The 21,887-nt window shown below is 41.3% G+C and overlaps 1 protein-coding gene across 1 annotated transcript in view; it reads right to left on the reverse strand.

Annotated features, from left to right (window-relative positions):
• Positions 1 to 8,693: 8,693 nt before the first annotated feature.
• Positions 8,694 to 21,887, reverse strand: part of LOC124878326 (GRAM domain-containing protein 2B) — a 19,264-nt gene continuing 6,070 nt past the window's right edge. The window contains exons 6-14 of the mRNA XM_047382210.1: positions 19,826 to 19,921; positions 19,655 to 19,726; positions 15,778 to 15,867; positions 15,051 to 15,153; positions 14,519 to 14,656; positions 13,233 to 13,308; positions 10,400 to 10,504; positions 10,033 to 10,117; positions 8,694 to 9,442 (exon numbers count right to left, since the gene is read on the reverse strand). Of these exons, the coding sequence (XP_047238166.1) occupies positions 9,401 to 9,442; positions 10,033 to 10,117; positions 10,400 to 10,504; positions 13,233 to 13,308; positions 14,519 to 14,656; positions 15,051 to 15,153; positions 15,778 to 15,867; positions 19,655 to 19,726; positions 19,826 to 19,921 (807 nt within the window). The 3' untranslated portion in view covers positions 8,694 to 9,400. The remainder of the gene's footprint in view (positions 9,443 to 10,032; positions 10,118 to 10,399; positions 10,505 to 13,232; positions 13,309 to 14,518; positions 14,657 to 15,050; positions 15,154 to 15,777; positions 15,868 to 19,654; positions 19,727 to 19,825; positions 19,922 to 21,887) is intronic.

A 21,887-nucleotide genomic window follows, 5' to 3' on the forward strand; every position in this document is an offset into this window, starting at 1 on the left:
AGACTTTTTACACGCTTTATGTTTTCCCATTTTAGAGATAAATGACTTTATTTCGAGGAATTCATTTGTAAACCAAGTGTTGCATAACCACTGTTACAAATCCGATTGCTTTATTATGATTATCCTGAGAATATATAATTAGAGTCCCTGTTTTACAGTCTGATTCTCCTCTGTTAATTATTTTGAGCTGTTTTTTGATGGGTTTAAGAGGGAAGCAGCTGTTGATTAAATACTACGGAAGGGTCACAGGTCACGCAGCGACATCTGGTGTTTGAAAGTGGAACTGAAAGCTGGAAGTTTTTATACCTTCAGTCTCTTCTCTGACCAGCATTACTGTTTGTTACCCATTTTGTTCCATCATCTCCATTTGAATGACATTTTTTATTATTTGTTTATGAATTAAGGATATTCCAGTTTTTCAGAGGAATCTTTCTCCCCGTGTTACCAAATCATTTTACCAGATCAAACTACCAGATTTCAGGAGCTCAACAGTCCTTTTCAATTCTCTTACTCTTATCCGACAGGTCAGTTTGTCCCACTTTCAGGAATTTATTTCTCCAAAACCATGAGAGGCGACAACACAATCTCTTCAGATTATATTAGAGGGTCATCTATATAAATTCCTGAAAGTGGGACAAATGCAAATAATTGTTGAGCATTTTGAGGTATTTTGACAAGATATTTCTCCAAAACTGTACAGTAAAATATTAAATATTTATTCTTTTACATAAAACATGAATGTGAAAGTTATAAAAATATAATTAATATAAATGTTCTGTAGGTTGCTTTTCTGTTTTCCTCCCATTTTCTCAACTGTTGCCAGGATCGGGTCCTTTCTGCTCCATTACCGTAAAGCACCTTGTATGGGCGGAGCTAATCTTTAAGAGAGAGCCGGTGTCGGCTGACGTCACCGCGTATTTCTGACTGTCGGCTCACTTAACCGCAGTTTTCTTCTGTACAGTTGATGTCTCCTCACTGAAGCGACGCTGCAAGCCCTGCAGTTCGAGCAGAAGTTCAGATAATTTATAATTATCCTTTCAAAATATATTTAAAATGAATTTAATGCCAGCATTGCATTTAGAAAGATTGGAGCTGATAAAGGAAAAAGGTTTCAGCATATGCAAAATGAAGGAGTTCTGGAAGATTCTCCAATCAGTGCAGAGGTCAAGGTTTAGCAATAAATTTAGAGGAAATTTGTCAGGAGTCTATTGTTCCATGTTTGCATCCCAGCCTATTTTGAGAAGGATTCAGGGAATTTGTACATCGAGAACAAAGCTGGAAAGCATTGCTGGAGGACCTTTGAACCCTCAGGTAGCCCTGCATGTACTATGATCAGTATATCCACATGGACTCCGGAGATCCTTGGAAAACCATTGTCTTTAGCACAGTGGGTTGCTGCAACCAGAAATGTAAGCCGCTTCTGCATGAGTCAAGAAGGAAACCATCTATGAGGTCTGCACAGAAACCTGGACGGGTTCTCTGAACAAGAACTCACCTGAAATGGCCAGAAAGACAGAGGACATGTCTTTTGTGGACAGATAAGTGCACACTTGCCCTGGACGACTGAAAAAGAGCATTTCCCATTCTCAAAGTGGGAAAACCAGCATCTGTAATGGGATGAACTGAAAATGCAGAGGATGATACTGGAATTCAGGAATAACTTGTGCTTCCATCAACTTTCCATCTTTCCTGAAGGTTTCTGGTCATTTGGACCTCCTTCTGCATGCTTTCCAACACTGTAGCTTTAGATATGCAGAGTGTGAGATTAGTTTTTTTTTTATTGAATATTCCAAAAGTTTTGACCACAATTTATTTTTTTGATTGAGATTACTGTTTTGTTTGATTGAATGATATTGAGACAAATTTACCTCCATAAAAGTTCAGGTTTCAGATTTGTTTTTTTTGTTGGTAATTAATGTTTCAATGTTTGTTGATTTAATGTAAGGAGAAAGAAAGTGAACCCAGGTTTAAAAATAATGTTTTGTTCTGAGAATCACATGAGGTTAAAGATTCTCCAGCTATATTTGCTGCACAGACACTATCAGCCAGTCTCCGAGAGGCAGTGAGGTCAGGAGGTATTAGGACCGACCCTGGAAAGACGCGCAACCTCCAGGAAAACCCTACTCAAACAGCCGAGGATCAACAGCCATATCCTTAGTTTAGGAAATTCTCATAACTCTACCTGAAGACCTCCTGGCAATCATTTAGCTGAACTGCTTCTTCTAATAGCACTTTGTGGTAAAGAGCTTCTCGTTGGCCGCTTTCTCTCTTCTCTTTCTTGTTTTTGATCATTTTCTTAGATCAAAGGCAGAATAAATGTCTTCTGTAAATTATAAATCTGACAGAAATAATCAAATCTATCAAGAAACATCAGCAATTTCTTCCTTTAATCAACAGTTTGTCACCAGCCCACCTGAAGATGTTTTTAACATGTTTATCAGGTAATTAAAATTAAAATGTACCCACGGAGCATGTGTTTGAGGGCCTCATACTGGGTTAACAAAAAAACAACCTGTGATGTAGATACAAGGACAATCGGTTCAAATTTACTTAAAGTTGTCCTGCATCAAACCACAACATTAGATTAAAAAAAACAAAGACCTTCAGAAAGCCTGGATAATCTTCCACTTAGACCTCTTAAATAGATCAGAATCAGGTTTGGATCCTTACGACAAAAACATGATGATAAATGGTTTAGATTGAAGTATTTTATTTGAATAAAACTAATCCAAGCCTCAGTAGGAGAACAATCACTCCTGTAATGTGAGAGATGTGAAATACAATTACCATCGGATAAACCACAGCGGTTTAAAACACGCGAGAAAAGATTCAAAATTATAACTCAAAATAAGCCTTTATTTCAAAAATAGACCACTACTTTTATTTGTCAATAGATTTATTAAATCACTACAGTTCTGTCTCTGTAATGGTTTAATGCATTAAATGATCCCAGAGTCACATTGTCTGCATACATTTACATTTAATCTTAAATGTCCCAGTATGTAACATTCAATCTTACCAAATAAGCTCTCAAATACAGTGATATACATATTTATACAAGTTTCAAGTTTCCAAATGGTTTGAAATAAACTCAGGATAAATCTGGCTTTAACATGTTAGAGTAAAACATGGAAAAGGTTAATTAAAAAAAACATAAAAATAAAGCTGAAAAAAGAACAATAAGGACCTAAAAATGTTGTAATTTGGCTATTTGAAATGTCATTAGTAATTAAAAACTGTCATCTGTAAAAAAGCGATTCAGTCCAGTCAAGGACTGATTTCCAGCAACCATTAAACTGTTAAATTGCTGCCAGAGGAGATAATCAACAACCTGCCAACCAAAAATCAACAGGATATGTACAATGCTGTGAGGAAGTATTTACGCCTTTCAGATTTCTTCTGCTTTTGCCTTTGGTCTGACTAAAATATATTAGATTATCAAACTGATTTTAATATCAAAGATAACTACACCCAGGCATTCTGCTAAATGAAAAAATCCCTCAAATAGGACCTGTAGGGCGACATGAAGTAGGCTAAAACAACTTAAAAAGTAACACCATAATCTAGATAATTTCAAGAACATGACAGCTAAAGTTTTTACAGCTATCAGGGGGTTTTCACACCTGAACCCCACCTCTCCACCGGCATTTCCACACCAGACCCTCCGCCACTCCAGGGAAACATCTAAATTCCCAGTCTGCCTAGGGACAGCACCACCCCGGCACCAGCATCCCCATTCCTCCTGGCCCCCAATGCCAAGGTGGCAATGCCCACTACACCACTAGGTAATGTTTTCAATTATTGGAGACTAAACCACTTTGAAGTTATTCTGTTGGGTTTTACAAGCAGACACTCTCTCCATAGAAACAAAGTTAATTAGCATATTTTTTTAAATGCATTCTATTCAAAATCCTTTTATTCTTTCAGTTCTTGAAGTGCTTTTGATATCAAATTGATCCAATTACATTTATGGAAAGGAAACATTGATACAATATTTAAAAAAGTAAATTCATGCCACTGAAATTAACGGTTGTTGAGATATATGGTCATAAATCTAACCAAAAAGGCATTTCCAGACTACTCCTTTGTGATTTTGTTACACTAATTTATAATGTCACCGAGGAACTCCTGCAGGTAAACTGACTGCTGCTACAATGGCAGGAACACAGACAGCAGCGAGGAATCTGATGTTTCTTTAGATATATTTCAGACACTATCAGAAAGAGACGCAGCAGAGTCAGGAGAAGAAAGTCATCAGATGGCAGAGCACCAGTGCTGTGGCCTGCGGACCACCATCTAATTTCACCTGAGTCTATTGTTGCTATCGGAGCACGGCCAGAGTCAATATGCATGAATCATTCGGCACCAGCAAGAAACAGAACCAGCACAACATCCAGATTTTCAAAATAAGTCATTAAAGACAGTCTAGATCTTGCTATATAAATAAATAAATATATATACACTGCTCAAAAAAAATAAAGGGAACACTTAAACAACACAATATAACTCCAAGTAAATCAAACTTCTGTGAAATCAAACTGTCCACTTAGGAAGCAACACTGATTGACAATCAATTTCACATATTGTTGTTCAAATGGAAAAGACAACAGGAGGAAATCTTTGGTGATTAGCAAGACACTCAATAAAGGAGTGGTTCTGCAGGTGGGGACCACAGACCACTTCTCAGTACCGATACTTTCTGGCTGATGTTTTGGTCGCTTTTGAATGTTGGTGGTGCTTTCACACTCCTGGTAGCATGAGACGGACTCTACAACCCACACAAGTGGCTCAGGTAATGCAACTCATCCAGGATGGCACATCAATGTGAGCTGTGGCAAGAAGGTTTGCTGTGTCTGTCAGCGTAGTGTCCAGAACCTGGAGGCGCTACCAGGAGACAGGCCAGTACACCAGGAGACGTGGAGGAGACCGTAGGAGGGCAACAACCCAGCAGCAGGACCGCTACCTCCGCCTTTGTGCAAGGAGGAACAGGAGGAGCACTGTCAGAGCCCTGCCGAATGACCTCCAGCAGGCCACAAATGTGCATGTGTCTGCACAAACGACTAGAAACCGACTCCATGAGGATGGGATGAGGGCCCGACGTCCACAAATGGGGGTTGTGTTCACAGCCCAACACCGTGCAGGATGCTTGGCATTTGCCAGAGAACATCAGGATTGGCAAATTCGCCACTGGCGCCCTGTGGTCTTCACAGATGAAAGCAGGTTCACACTGAGCACATGTGACAGACGTGACAGAGTCTGGAGACACCGTGGAGAGCGATCTGCTGCCTGCAACATCCTTCAGCATGACTGGTTTGGCAGTGGGTCAGTAATGGTGTAGGGTGGCATTTCTTTGGAGGGCAGCACGGCCCTCCATGTGCTCGCCAGAGGTAGCCTGACTGCCATTAGGTACCAAGATGAGATCCTCAGACCCTTTGTGAGACCATATGCTGGTGTGGTTGGCCCTGGGTTCCTCCTAATGCAGGACAATGCTAGACCTCATGTGGCTGGAGTGTGTCAGCAGTTCCTGCAAGATGAAGACATTGAAGCTATGGACTGGCCCGCCCGTTCCCCAGACCTGAATCCGATTGAGAACATTTGGGACATCATGTCTCGCTCCATCCACCAACGTCACGTTGCACCACAGACTGTCCAGGAGTTGGCAGATGCTTTAGTCCAGGTCTGGGAGGAGATCCCTCAGGAGACCATCCACCGTCTCATCAGGAGCATCTCCAGGCGTTGTAGGGAGGTCACACACAATACTGAGCCTCATTTTGACTTGTTTTAAGGACATTACATCAAAGTTGGATCAGCCTCTAGTGTGTTTTTACACTTTAATTTTGTGTGTGACTCCAAATCCAGGCCTCCATTGGTTAATAAATTTAATTTCCATTGATGATTTTTGTGTGATTTTGTTGTCAGCAGATTCAACTTTGTACAGAACAAAGTATTCAATGAGAATATGTCATTCATTCAGATCTAGAATGTGTTATTTGAGTGTTCCCTTTATTTTTTGAGCAGTGTATTTATATATACATGTGTATGTATTAGCAGTTGTTAATATTAGATCAGTTACTGGGTTAACTAAGGTATTATAAACCAAACAATTAAACATTAAATGCACCAAATTGAGCAACAAAATGAGCTCAGGGAACAAAACATATGAAAATATCTGGATTCATAAAATGAAAAATGAAGCAGTTTAACTGGTTTAACTTCCAGAGAATTACTTGTTTGGGACTTGCTACCGCATTTATTACCAGCTTTTATTGAGCGATCTGTATATGGTCCTTGGAGCTCCTCTGGGCTTCGCAGCGGACAGGACCGGAGGAGATACAGTGTAAATCCAGGGTTACAGTAAATATGGCACTGAGTGAAACAACCGGAGGCGAAGTGAGCAGCATGGAGCAGCAGCAGCGACACATGGGATGACACTACCTGGTGTTTCATTTTTCTTTTATATTAGAATCTTTAGAAAGACAGGTATTTAAATATATCGTATGCGCCTGGTGGGACCAGCCCATCTGTCACTCCTCGGTTTTCCAGCTCTGATCCAGGCAGCTCTGATCCTCTTCGCTTCAGGAAAGTAGTGCAGACTAACGTCTGCTGTCGTAGTGTTGCTGCCACCACCAGCAATGCGCCGTCTCAACATATTAACGCTCTTTTTAACGCAACTTGGGTTCTACCTGAACAGTTTATAATTGACGCTCACACAACGAATGACCGAAGACTCCCCCTAGACGTCATTTCTGGGCAACTTTGGACTTCCAAAATGTAACATTGAAATATGCTTATTTCGTGTTACAATTGTCTTTTGTCATGTTTTTAATCCTAATATCATGCCAATTACTGCCCAATTCCTTCAATATAAAGATGTTTTCTTTCAATTTTTGAATTGGATGGAAAAAGCGTGTCACAGGCACTTTAAATATTGTCTTTTTTTTTTTGCAATGGTTAAAACTACATGAAGGATGTTGCATCTATTTGTTTCTAAATTTACTTTTGTGATGTCAACAAGAAGGCAAAGTGAGAGGCATATTGGAACTGTCTACTCTAGGCATGTAGAAAGGTCTTCACATACTTTTAGCCAGAAGCCATAGACAGGTGAACAGTGCCAGAGAACATGTAGATAGTCTTCAGATAAATGGCCCATGCAGTTTGGACATGTGTTAGTGAGTCAGAAACCCATTTGAATAATCCTTTTTCCTGTGTAGTTCATTCTATGATGGATTTTGTGTTGTATCAGCTGAAGGTTGGCATTTTGAGTCATTCTAAAAGTGTTTATGCAAGTTTTACTCCAATAGTTAATATCTGTACCAGGAGATGAACGAGCATCCAATTAACTGATAGGAAGTCGACGTCATCTTCTACTTTATCCAGGACCGGGTCGCGGGGGCAGCAGACTCAGCAGAGACACCCAGACGTCCCTCTCCCCAGACACCTCCTCCAGCTCCTCCAAGGGGAGCCCAAGGCGTTCCCAGGCCAGCTGAGTCCCTCCAGCATGTCCTGGGCCGTCCCCTGGGCCTCCTCCCGGTGGAAAATGCCTAGAACACCTCCCGAGGAAGGCGTCCAGGAGGCATCCGGTATAGATGCCCGAGCCACCTCAACTGGCTTCTCTCGATGTGAAGGAGCAGCAGCTCTACTCAGAGCTCCTCCTGGATGGCTGAGCTCCTCACCCTATCTCTAAGGGAGTGCCCGGCCACTCTACAGAGTAAACTAATTTCAGCAGCTTTTATCCGGGTTCTCGTTCTTTTGGTCATGACCCAAAGTTCATGACCATAGGTGAGGATAGAAACGTAGACCGTAAATCGAGAGCTTCGCTTTTTGGCTCATCACCACAGCGAACCGGCACAACGTCCCCATTACTGCGGCAGCCGCACCGATCTGTCTGTCAATCTCCCGCCCCATTCTCCCCTCACTCGTGAACAAGACCCCGAGATACTTGAACTTCTTCACTTGAGGCAGGAACTCCCCTCCAACTTGAAGAGGACAAGCCACCCTTCTCCGGTCGAGAACTGATAGGAAGTGAGATTCTTAAATCTACTTCTGAAAGTTTCCTGTAGGTTTTGGATAGTTTGGTTTATTTTGTTTACCAAATCCCACAATGCAGCACAAACCTGGCTACAGAAATGTGTTTGAAGAGAGACTCAAGAAAGAGAGGCCCTGTCCCAATACTCGCACTTCCACCCTTGTGTCCCTGAATTGCACGTTCCCGTTGATGGGTTCGAGTGCGTAGTGTGTCCCAATTCTCCAGAGTGGTCCTTAGCCCCGCCCCCTTTGTGCCCACAATCCACACTTCGGCGAAGCCCGCATCTGAGCGGACTTCGCTGAAGTATATTACCCGCAATTCACTGCTGCAGATGACGTTCTGAGCAAAAACCAATCACAACCGTCAACGTAACCAACCATCAAATCAGAATAATAAGAACTGCGTAAACGTTAGACAGCAAGCCGACAAATATATTTTTTTACTGGTTTTCCAGGCTCAACATTGTAAGATACCACTGGGTTCAGAGTGAGTCTGGGCAGTCAGTATAACACTGAAGTTACCTTTCAAACAAACACCGGCACGGCGAGAGTCTGGTGTATAAACCTCCTTTGCTTCCTGCACTTTCTTCTCCAAAACAATTGCTTGTTGCAGTTTTAAATAGTTTTTTTAGCAGCAAGACTGTGAAAACAGCGCTGGTTCCCGCCCTTTTTGATGTTGCAGTTACGGTGCAGAGGTGCAAGTCGATGACGTAACCCCTACTGTCCCAATTCTCCAATTTTGCACGCTTGTAACCTGCGCACTTCAACCCTTACATGCACAAAGTAAACATGTCATAGAGGGACATAAGGTGTAGTGTGGGTATTGGGACAGGGCCAGAGACTGGGCAAAAATGGCCTCCATGGGGGAGGTCCAAGGTCTGAACCACTGCTCACCCAAAACAAAGCCACAAAGGCCCAACTCATATTTACTAAAAACATCTTGACGTTCTCCAAGACAACGATCCACCTCTGATTCAATCAAAAATCAAATCAAATGAAGGTCAAAGTCAAAGCCAGTTAATATTTCACATTGAGCCAGGTTGGTTCTGAAAGCTTTTTTCCATTTATAAGAGGCAAATATTTTTCCTCTTAGAGGTAGAGGTAGACGATGACTTCACTGTTTGTTTTTTCTGGTGAAAATAAGTTTTTAAAAGCAAGCGTCACTATTTGGACAACTTGAAAGAAAGTGGATATTTCATTCAGGAGAAGGTGTTGGTAGCTGGAAGGTCTGTTCCTTTTCATTACTGGGGATTACTGGTTTAAACATGACATGCAGATAATAGTTTGTATCTGTACCTGCATAGAATAAATTAAATATCAGCAGTGTATTTACAATGCCGTAAGCAGCATTTCCCTTTACTGGTTCCCAGTACATTCATACAGCTTCTTCCAGCAGCCTCTGCAGGTTCTTCTGCACCTGAAACAACAGTTGGTTTGATTTCTTCTCAACAAATTTGTCTTGCAGGATGCTAGGAGCACAGAAATGTATAAAGGGATTACATTTTTATATAAGTAAAACCATTGTTTTTTTTTTTTTACTAAATCAGGAATTAATAAAAAAAGAAGTGATGTAAATTATACACTTTAAATATTTATCAGCTGTAGGTGTTTTAGCCTGAAATGTTAATGTTACTCTGAAGTTCACACTGATGGATGAGGATCGAGATCTTCTTACAGAGCCACACTTCTCTGATCAGATCACTGACTATAAATGTTTAATCACTATCTCCACATGCAAACACAGGCCTCTGTTAAGTTAGGTTTGTGAGTTGGCCAAACAAAAATGTTTGCAGAGAATAACAGAATTTTGTGGATTGTTTCAAAGAAAAAAAGCCACAGAAAATCTGCAAGAGAACCACTAGATCTGTAATTTCCAGTGACTAGGCATGATCCGCTGACTTCCTTAATATAACCCCAAAGATGTTCTAAGTTTAGAGTCGAAACTTGTTAATCATCAAGGGGTTTTAATGATAATGGGTATTAATGGGATCAAAGAGGCAGACCAACCTTCTCCAGTTTCAGCAGGTTGATGGTCAGCAGTTCTGAGAAGAACTCTGTGTTCACATCAGCACTCTGAGAAAGAAAGCTGCTTCTAGGAAGAAAAACACACAAACACACCACAGGACATGGGAATCCTCCGAAAAAAATAAAAAGCATCAGCAAATATCCACAGTTAAAGATTTAAATTAAGTTATCCGTCAGATTCAGGACTTTTCTTAATGTATAAATCAGAACTCATGCTCCTTACTTCAGAATAACAGATTTCATCTAAACCCTAAACACATCAAAACACATCCACTGTCTTTTCCACACATTTAAGTTTCTCTGGAATACTCTGGAATAATGTGCTCCGATTCTTGTGGCTGAAACTCACTCGTGATGCGTGAAGTCGGTTACCGAGCCGAGCATCGTTAGTCTCTGTTCCAGTGAATTTATCCTGAAGGCCAGATAACAGGAGGACAAGACCAGGACGCACACGCTGAGGAGAACAGAGATGGTGAAGGCAAAATGAAGTAGAACATTTCCTCAGAAGGACATCAGTGCATCTGCTGCCTCAAAATCCAACATACATCAGATTAATTCTGTGTGCCCTGTTCGGACGCTGGGACTTATCCGATGATGGAAGAACCCGAGATAAAAAAATAACGTGCTAATAAAGATTTCTGAGAAAACCTGGGGAGGGGAAGCCTGCAGCCTCATTGTTTTCATCAACCAAAAACAGGCATCAAACAGACAGCTGCTGTGTGAAAAGTCAGATAAAAGACCAACCATTTAACCCATGAGTGTCAGAACATTCTAGAGGCATTCATATGATGAAATGTCCACATTGTTTTTATTCAGAGGGAGAGAACTAGAGTTTGGGTCTGCAGTACAGTAGATAAAAATAAGCATGTTTTATGTATAAACTGTTCATGTGGAGATCAAACTGTCAGCATGAAGGCTGATTGAACCTACATTCAGTTTTTCAATTCAATTGGGTTTATTTATATAGCACCAATTCACAACACATGTCGACTCAAGGCACTTCACAAAAATCCTAACCATTGAACAGTGCAGTCAAAGTTAGTTATTTGTTCAAATTGGATAAAAAGTTTTTCTATCTAAGGAAACCCAGCAGATTGCATCCAGTCAGTGACTTGCAGCATTCCCTCCTCCTGGATGAGCATGTAGAGACAGTGGACAGTCACTGGTGTTGACTTTGCAGCAATCCCTCATGCTGAGCATGCATGTAGCGACAGTGGAGAGGAAAAACTCCCTTTTAACAGGAAGAAACCTCCAGCAGAACCAGAACCAGACTCAGTGTGAACGGCCATCTGCCACGACCGACTGGAGGTTAGAGAGAACAGAGCAGAGACACAAAGAGAACAAAGAAGCACTGATCCAGGAGTACTTTCTATGGGAAGGAAAAGTAAATGTTAATGGATGTAGCTTCTTTAGTTGTTTCACCTAGAAAGAAAGAACAGATAAACTCTGAGCCAGTTTTCAAGGATAGAGTCTGAAAGAGAGAACATAGTTAGTTACAGTAAAACCTCAGTAGTAGTGTGAGAATGAAGCGAAGAGGGTGAAAGTGGTCATTATGTCCTCCAGCAGCCTAAGCCTATAGCAGCATAACTACAGAGATAGTTTCTGTTTATTTATTTATATAGCACTTATTTACAACAATGCTGTCTCAAGGCACCCACGGCGCGGGACCGCCGGGGAGGCCAGACCAAACCACCGAGTGCCAGAGCCCAGCCACCCCAGAACGGGCCACGTGTAGGGGTACTAAGTAAAATAATAAACTGATAAAGTTTGTCCATCTAGAGCCCAGTGATGGTCATTGTTATACTAAAAACCACAAGGATTGGGATACCTCTCTCTTTCAGATTGATTATAACTATTGGAAAAGAGAAGGGGTCATACAGGTAGCAGAAATGGAGGGTGTGTTTGCACCTCAACCATAACTGAGCCGGTTTAGGTTAAACCTGACTCCCCCTTACTCCAACCAACAGGGAGGGAGGAAGGCGGAGGTAAAAAAATAAGGAAGATAGCTCAGGATAAACTAAGCCACTCTAACTATAAGCTTTATCAAAAAGGTAAATTTTAAGCCTAGCCTTAAAAGTAGTACATGTTCCTTAATATTTCACAGGGTCCAAACTTGTCTCATCATCACACTGTACGCTGAACATTCTGCAATCAGAATACCCACATATAACAATGATTATGTAAAAACAGTTATCAGAATGCCAAAGCATTTAATCTGACTTGACCCACACCAGATGCCAGAGACCAGAGACCAAATATTTCAATTAGGAGAGCTTAGGCTGCAGAACATTTCCAACATCAACATGGAGAACTACTGGATGTTGTCAGTGAAACACACAACCACCTTATATCTGGTTGGGTAAAAAACGTGTCAGTGGCCTACACAAAGTAAAACATGGCTGTTAATTTTAGCAAACTCAGAATGTTTTAAGCGGTACCAGCCGTGAGATTTTAATGTGAGTATGTTTGAGGAACCTAAAAACCCAGGGGACTGCAGCCCTTCAGGAAAACACAGCCGGCCTGTCTAAAACTATCACACAGACAGATACTGTCTAGATTTGAACATTTATGTCAATGGGCTACGGCATAATTTTTTTGTAGCAGTTTGTGAAAACAGGCGCCCGGCTCATGTGTGAAAATGTAACGGACTCTAACAGAATGATACAAACAGATGAGGATAAGGTGTGGAGTTGAATCACGTCAACCTTCCTGTTCCTCGTGCTGGTTTATGACAACCAGACGTTCTTCATCTTTACTCATCCAGATTTGTAAATTTGATCAGCAAAATGATCAAATATCTCATTTCTCAGTTACTGGTGCTTTTAAAAACCTTCTGTGGTGTGGCTCCAGTATCTGTGTCTAGTGATGGATCTGCATGTTCCTCATAGCGGCAGACAGGAAATAAACAGCTGAGTTTTCTCACTTCTGGGTCATTTTTTAATGGTTTGTTGCAAACTTTGGCAACGTTTGTCAAATGTTCAGCCACCAGAAGTCATAGCACACCATTTCCATTTGAGCCGCATTTTTTGCTATATTTTAAAATGTTTTTGCTTTTATTTTAAAACTGTAAAAGGAGTCAATTCAAATAAATGGAAATGTGCTGAATATTAATAAGTGTGCTGCAGAATATTCTACCAGTGTGGTAAATAATTTGGATAAAATAATTATTGAAAGAATCTTACAGAAACATGTAGATAATCAGCAGAGTGTTGAGAGGAACTGATTTCATGACTCTGCTGTCGATCACCACCTCTGAGCCTAGAAACAAATAAAAAAACATTATTTTACCACTTAGGACTCTGTTGGCCACAAAAAACACACAAAGCTTTACTGAACCTTGTTTTCTCAGTCAACATACTGTACGTGTATCTTGGTCAAAATCAATATTGAAAAATCTGAAATTTGGTCCACACCCTATCTCCAAGGGAGAGCCCAGACACCCTGTGGAGGAAACTCATTTCGGCCGCTTGTATCCGTGATCTCGTTCTTTCGGTCATGACCCAAAGCTCATGACCATAGATGAGTGGAGGAACGTAGATCGACCGGTAAATCGAGAGTTTCGCTTTTTGACTCAGCTCTCTCTTCACCACGACAGACCAGTACAGCGTCCGCATCACTGCTGACACAGCATCAATCCATCTATTGATCTCCTGCTCCATTTTTCGCTCTTTCATGAACAAGACCCCAAGATACTTGAACTCCTCCACTTTAGGCAGGACCTCCCCCCCAACCCGGAGAAGGCACTCTACCCTTTTCCAGCTCAAGACCATGGCCTCGGACTTGGAGGCACTGATTCTCATCCCGGCTGCTTCACACTTGGCTGTGAACTGCTCCAGTGAGAGGTGTAGATCACGGGCCGATGAAGCCAATAAGACCACATTATCCACAAAAAGCAGAGATGCAATCCTACGGCCACCAAAACGGATCCCCTCAACACCTTGGCTGCGCCTAGAAATTCTGTCCATAAAATTTATGAACAGAATCTGTGACAAAAGGCAACCTTGGCAGAGTCCAACACTCACCGGAAACGAGTCCGACTTACTGCCGGCAATGCGGACCAAACTCTAATACCGGTCATACGGGGACCTAACAGCCCGTATCAAAGGGCCTGGTACCCCATACTCCCGGAGTACCCCCAATAGGACTCCCCGAGAAAGCACATGTAGACTGGTTGGGCGAACTCCCATGCACCCTCCAGGACCCTGCTGAGGGTGAAGAGCTGGTCCAGTGGTTCATGGCCAGGACGAAAACCACACTGCTGTTCCTGAATCCAAGGCTCAACTATCCGACGGACCCTCCCCTCTAGAACCCCCGACTAGAGGTTAAGAGTGTGACTCCCCTATAGTTGGAACACACTCTACGGTCCACCTTTTTGAATTCTTTACTTATGTGGCCACTAAAACCCTGGAATGATCACCTATTTTTTTCTAGTTCTGCAAAGACCCTTCAAAACGTCAGCAAAACTCACTGGAATGGTTTGAGGTATGCTGCTTGTTGTTAGAACTCTGCTGGTTCAGATGCTGCTTCTTCACTTTGTGCTGCTGCTCTGGAGAAGATGTGTTCCCTTTTTGTTTCAGCGCGTCCAGGAAATGAGGAATGGGCAAGTCTGCGAGAAAACAATTTGGCAGGTTTTACTTATAAGCTGAAAACAAAAGTCAACTTTCAGCATGGGGATGTGCTTTTCTGCAGCTTGTATCTCTTGTGGTGTACCTCAGGGCTGCATCCTGGGCCCACTGTTATTCCTCTGGAATATAATGCCTTTTTGGTCTGTTTGTATCATTTATGTATTTAACATTTATTATTTTTTATTTTCCACATCAAACATTTGATGTTCCCAGCTAAGCTCAGGACCCCCACATCTTGCAATTGATATCTACTGTATGTTATCCATGCTTTATTTTCAAAGCATTACAGTCTGCATCTACATTGTTAACATTAGTTAATATGGTGGAAAAAAATCCACTTGAACTCAATATAACAAATTAGATGGATGGTGATACCAGTTATCTTGTCGTAGTCTGGGGCCTGTGAGTCAGAGCTGCTGTTTTCCTCCATCTCCTGCCTTCTCTGCCTCATGGCTCCATCCAGGTCACCAAAAGTACTCTGCAGAAAAATAACACTGCTAAAGATGCCATCCTTCACATCTCCATTCTGACAGTTCTGACCAAAAGTAAACTGGGGGCCCACATGGCCCAGTAGTTGGAACTGAGGCACCATATTTAGATGAGATAGTCCTTAACAAAGTTCAATTCCTAAATCCGGGTCATTTCCTGCATGTCTTCCCCTCTTCTCTTTTTCCTGTCAAGGTAATAATAAACCAAGGCCAATAGTGTCACAAAGTCTGAAAAGTAACTAAAATAGTCTTTTTAAATGGAGACATTTGTACAGAGCTGTTAGATGGTTAGAGGTTTGGAGATTCCCTAACAAGTTCATGATAGATTTGTGCAGTTAGCTAATAATTAACCACTTCAATCGTCCTGCTTTTAAAGCTGCAGTCTTATGAGCCGTGCCCGTGGAGAACTGGTTAACCCCTCTGGCTGAGATGATCTAGATGGATAACTGGTGTCATCTCTAGTTATCTATCAAACTGTAATGATGCAGGCTTGAGAGAGGAGATGGCACGCAAACATCTAAACACTAACAACGAAACAGTCTAATGATTCCCTCTGTGACCTTCACAGACCAAGTTGTAAAGTGATCTTGTGTCCTTTGTGACCATGAACCCACCCTAGGAAAGCGAGGCGACAGCAACGACCTTTGACCTCTGAAGCTGTGTTCAGCCGAGGAAGGAAGAGGGCTGCTGCATGGACTCCTCTCCTGTTCACATCAACACAACACACAACCAGAAGCTGCAGGTTTGGGAGGTCAAGCCTGCAGATATTCTGATTGAGATCTGACTCTTGAACATTTTTAGAAGTTAATTTAAAGAAGATGTTAAAATACATAAATAAAAAATGTAAAGCAACAAGGTGAGAGACTTCATGGCTTTTTATATCAAATCACAGGTGCAACATACTGAATTTTATTTTTTAGTATTTACTGATCAATTTTGAATGCTGACTTTCTCATCTGTGGACTCTAATATTTGCTTTTGTTTGCTCTGATTGATGCATTTTAGAAAAACTAAACTTATGGTACTACAGTTACCTAATAAAAACAACAGTGCCACCTTCGTAGAAATGCAACAGAAAATGTGCTTCATTTTTAGATAATGTTCTTTAGGAGTTCAAAGGTCAAGGTACAAACCATGGGGTGATCCCTGCTCCCAGGATCTGGAACAAGCATCCCCCAATTAACACTCTATTGTAAATCTGGTACTTTTTAGGTCTGAGATTAAGACTTATTTATACAAATTGGCTTTTAATAAAAGCATTTTATGTGTTGTTTATGTATCTTCAATAGATTTTATTATGCTTTTATTTATTTCTACTGTGTTTTAAAATTTTCTTGTGTGTGTTTTAGTTTATTTTAGTTTTATTCTGGATGTAAAGCTGTGAGCAGCAATTGATTTAAAATACAAAATACAAATCATGTCCTCAGTACATTAAAGCGTAAAAGCCAGAGGTCATCAACCTTTCGACCTTGTGGCATTTCATTTTTCTACATTAATCCTACAGAAACGATCCTAATATTAAAGCTGCAAGCAGCCTTGAAGGCCCTCGCACCTCAGTGCAACTCGGCCTATGGAGGGACCGCGGGAGCCTGGCATTGCCTCCTACACGCCACAGACAATGACACTGCTTCACTTCAACACGTCGCCACTAGGTGGCACTGTGAGCAACATGTCATATTATCTTCGGTTGTGCAGAGATTTGGTCTGGCGAGAATTATTCAAACTTTGGAGTAAATCGAACCTTCCAGGTGGAAGCTGCACTCACTTGTTTGTTAGTGGGCGGGGCTAAAACAACGTCATGAATTGCCTGTGCCAACATGTTCAGCATTGATCCCTGATCATGTATACTACATTTCAAGTGGATCCGATGATGTATGAGGGAGATAGAGCACTTGAAATATCCTAGGGGGTGCTGTTGTTCCAAATTCCAATGTAATCCCATAGAGTTGTTTAGGGGCTGACAAAGATCAAGCATATTCAGTTTGGAGTGAATCGGACCATGCATGTGTAATTTAGAGGCAAATGTATGGCCGTGGCGTGACATCAGAATCGCCACGCCATCATAGCCACACCCTCCAGCTAAAGCAGTCAGTACTGGTGACTGTCTAAGAGCATCATGTTATCTGTTACTTTGGACATTTTCACATTGATTAGGTGAAGAACATCAAAAATTGACTCTCTAAAGGAAAACATGACACTTCCTGTTCTCAGGGGGCGGGGCTTTGATGATGTCAGCATCTGATCAGTGAATATTGTTCAGGCCTAGAGGCAGATCAATCCCAGAAAGTTTCAGGTCTCTGTGACTTTCCTTGTAGGAGCTATATCAATTTCGTCTTTTATGGCAAGAAGTCATATTTATAGGCGTGGCCACGCCCACACGCTTTCATGTATCAAAATGTTTTTGATAACTTTTAATCCCCAATCCCTTAACAGTAAACTGAGTGATTTTCAAGTCTCTAAGTCAAAAGCTGCAGGAGGAGTTCGCTCAGATATGCGGGCTAGAAAGGGCAAAACCGGGGTCAAAATGGCAACTTCAATCCAAGATGGCCGACTTTCTGTTGGGTTTGGACCAATGCTCCAAGAGACTTTTGTGTGGGTCTTGACAAGTTACATATGTGTACTAAATTTCAGATTCCTCGGTCAAAGCATGGCTTGGGGCTGATTTTTAAAAATTTTCTAGGGGGCGCTGTGGACGAATTAGGCCACGCCCACCAAATATATCATCAGATCTATGTCGGGGACTGGACTTGGATCAATCACATTGAATTTGGTGCAGATCAGATGATGTATGTGGAAATAAAAGCCAAACGTATGGCCATGGCATGACGTCCAACTTCGCTGCGCCACCACGGCCACGCCCTTTTATGAAAAGTTACTGTGCTTCAAACGAAGTTATACCCACTAGTTATCAGGTAACTGACACAGTTTTAAGATGACTGAGTGTAGACAGCCAGATAGCGACCTTTCCCAGTAAAAATAGTGACTTCCTGTTCTGAGGGGGAATGGCTTTGATGATGTCAGCATATGACCCCATAGGATCGTCGGGAACCCGAAGGTCCTCCTTCATGCCAACTTTGGTTTGATTTGGCGTTTCTTTGGGAAAGTTATTGCATTTTTTCACTTTGGGCGCGAACGTTATTTTCGTGCCCCGGCCACGCCCCCTAAACATGGCCGAAAACTCAAGATTTTGATCACTTTTAATCCCCCATGCCTTAACTGCATATTGACCAAATATGAAGCTGATAGCTCAAAATCCCTAGGAGGAGTTCGTTAAAGTTCGAGGTGAGTAAAAGTGAAAAATGGCCAAAAATTGGCCTTTGAGGGCATACCCCCAAGAGACTTTTTTTCTTGGTTTGAGGAGCTCTACCTGTGTGCCAAATTTCAGATCTCTATGACTCACGGTTTGGCCTATCTCACGTTTGTGGGCATGGCTAAGAAGTTTGGCCACGTCCACTAATGACGACATTAAGGAACGAAAATTTTCATCGGGGGACAATTTTGGGTAAAATCGCGTGAGTTTTGGTGCATGGCAAAGTCCCCAAATAGCCCCGCAAAGACACAACTGAAAAAAGAAAGAAAGAAAGAAAGAAAGAAAGAATAAGAAACCCTACAATTACAATAGGCCTTCCGGGCCTAATGAGGTTTTTAGCACAGCTTTTACTCTTGTTTTTTGCCATTTATGTTTAAACGGTAAATCATGAGTTTTCGGTTCAAGCCACTAGATGTCACTAAATCCTATAAAGCTTTGAAATAGACAAAAAAAAAAATAATCTCAAATAGAAACATGCAAACAGGTCTGTTTCAGTCCAAATTCTAGTGTATTGTATAGAGCCACAGTCCATAGGCAGAAATACTTATATAGCAAACATAAAGATGAGTATTTAAGCCTAAAACTGAGTTTACTGCACATGACAGAAAATGTGGAACCACAAAACCTGTTTTCTTACTGTGAAAGAAAACTGAGATGTGTTTGGAAAACGTCACTAATTTATGTCAATAAGTAGCTAAAAAATATAAAACTGTAAAATATAGCTTTACATACTGTAAAAACCTAACAGGATGATAAGGTTTGCAGCTATATTTCACAAGAAAACTCTACTCAAAAATAATATATTGTCATTGTCTGTAGGCACTCTTTAAATTAAAGAAATATGTGAAGTTAAATGTTTTTTGACATGATTCATGCCAATAAAATTAACTTCTACTCACTTGAAAAAATTAACTATTCATTATTTCTTTAATAACAATAATAATACATTTCTGAAAATGTGGACATACTTATAAAATAGTTTTTTTAATGAAGGTACCAACAGTCAAAACAGTGTTATGGACCACTGTCATTGAACCCTATGGATTAAAAACAGGATGTAACTTAAGTTCATATGTGAGTCAAGGCAGATGGGTGAATATTTTTGGCATAATTGTGTGTCTGAAGGACCTGTTTCTCTGTCTCACTCTCAGGAACAGGGGACTTGGATAACTCTGTCTTACCTCTAGGTCGAGACACACTGACGTCAGGAACTTGTAGGTGTTGTCTCTGGACATGAAGGACACAAACACGTACTGTGGCAACAGAAAAGGAAAACCTACTCACCCATCAGCCTTAATTAATATAATTTCTTTAAAGGAAACTTTGACAATCTGCTGCGCTTGATGTCTCACTCTGTCATTCTTGGTGGCGATCACCAGAGCATTTGGCACCAGGATAGCAGTCTTGGTCTTTTTGATGTTTGTGACCGACATCACCGGGATGGCAATCTGAGATGAGACGGTCTTTAATGAGACATTTTCATATTCTGTCTTAATATTGAACCGCTCTTTTTGGTTCCAACTTACTTCAGTTGTTCTGGCACAGTCTATGTTCTAATCGGACTGAGATTAGGGACATTTTGTCAATTCAACAACCATCTTGATTGTATGTTTGGCATTATTGTCCTGTTGGAACAACCACATTTCAGGCATGCAGCAGTTTGAAGCAGACGTATTTCGAGGTAGTCCTCTATCTTTATTTTGTTTGTTTTATTACAGACCAGAACCATTGGACCCAGAACATGAAACCACCATCACTATTCAGTTTAATCTTTTAAATCTTTGGACAGTTGAGCCATGCTTTGTGTATTGTAACTCTTTATATGTTGGCGTTAGTCAGGACTGCAGTTGGTCCAGAACGCTGCAGCTTGTCTTCTGACCCAAAATGCAAGGCGGGAACATGTGTTCCCGGTACTCGTGTCTCTTCACTGGCTCCCTGTTCATTTTAGAAGTGATTTTAAAGATTCCAGATGTCCATGTTTTTAAGTCTCGTTTAAAAATACTGTACTCACTGGCTTTCAATTCCTCTGTGTAGCACTTTGGTCAACATTGCAGATGTTTTTAAATGTGCTGTAAAAATAAAGTTGAACTTGAACAGTTGATAGAGTGTGTTTGGGTTTGAAAATCTTCCCTTGGCTTCTCCAAGATCCTTTCCACTGCTGCCAGACAGCTCTAACTTTGTCTCATCTGTTTGTAAAACCCCAGAAAACATTTGGTTTTTTCATGCTAGCAGCTGAAAATTTCAGTCAAGCTTTAAGGAATCAGTTTTGGTGCAGGAGCATCTTTCTTGGTTGGCACGCCCTCTGTGTCCAGTTGGATTTGAACTGGGATCACTGGTGACACTGGTGTTCCAGCAGTTTCTATGTTATTATGGGCTTGGTCCTTGGATGTTTCTCACTTGTTCTTGAAACACTGAACCACTTTCCTTTCCTCTGAAGGGGACAAATGCCAAAACTTCGACAAAATGGAATATTCCAACAGGACAATGATCCCAACATTTGGGCCTCAGCCTCAGCTTTGCTGTGAGTTTAAAGGGGACCCTTTAAACTCACCCTTAAACCATCCAGTTGTGTTCTATATAAAGTGGAACAGCAATGCTTTGGTCTGAACTCCTTGTTCTTGTAGCTCCTCAGGCTTTTACCTGTTCTGAGGTGCATCTGAGAGCAACTAGTTTTGGTGCCGTTTCTTTAAATACTACTGAGATACTTCACACCCCGCCCCCCTCCAAGTCAAAGAGCGCTCTGCTCCACCCCGTCCGGCCATTTCTGTAGTTTGATAACAGAGATACAATTAACTAGCGGTGCAAAAACAAGAAAAAAACGGCAAAACAATGCACAACTGTTTATGTAATAATATTTAAAGCACGCAGTACGGTTTTGTCATCAAGGGGCTAAAAGCAGCACACAGCGCTAACATCAGCGCACTTCAAAGAGGTTGTGTGGGTTAATACAGTATAGACCAAAAGTTTGGACACCTTCTCATTCAAAGAGTTTTCTTTATTTTTATGACTATGAATATTGTAGCTTCACACTGAAGGCATCAAAACTATGAATTAACACATGTGGAATTATATACTGAACAAAGAAGTGTGAAACAACAGAAAATATGTCTTATATTCTAGGTTCTTCAAAGTAGCCACCTTTTGCTTTGATTACTGCTCCATTCACTCTTGGTATTCTGTTGATGAGCTTCAAGAGGTCGTCACCTGAAATGGTTTTCCAACAGTCTTGAAGGAGTTCCCAGAGATGCTTAGCACTTGTTGGCCCTTTTGCCTTCACTCTGCGGTCCAGCTCACCCCAAACCATCTTGATTGGGTTCAGGTCCGGTGACTGTTGAGGCCAGGTCATCTGGAGCAGCACCCCATCACTCTCCTTCTTGGTCAAATAGTCCTTACACAGCCTGGAGGTGTGTTTGG

The sequence above is a fragment of the Girardinichthys multiradiatus genome, chromosome 12 (assembly GCF_021462225.1).
Source record: "Girardinichthys multiradiatus isolate DD_20200921_A chromosome 12, DD_fGirMul_XY1, whole genome shotgun sequence".
Classification (NCBI taxonomy): Eukaryota; Metazoa; Chordata; class Actinopteri; order Cyprinodontiformes; family Goodeidae; genus Girardinichthys; species Girardinichthys multiradiatus.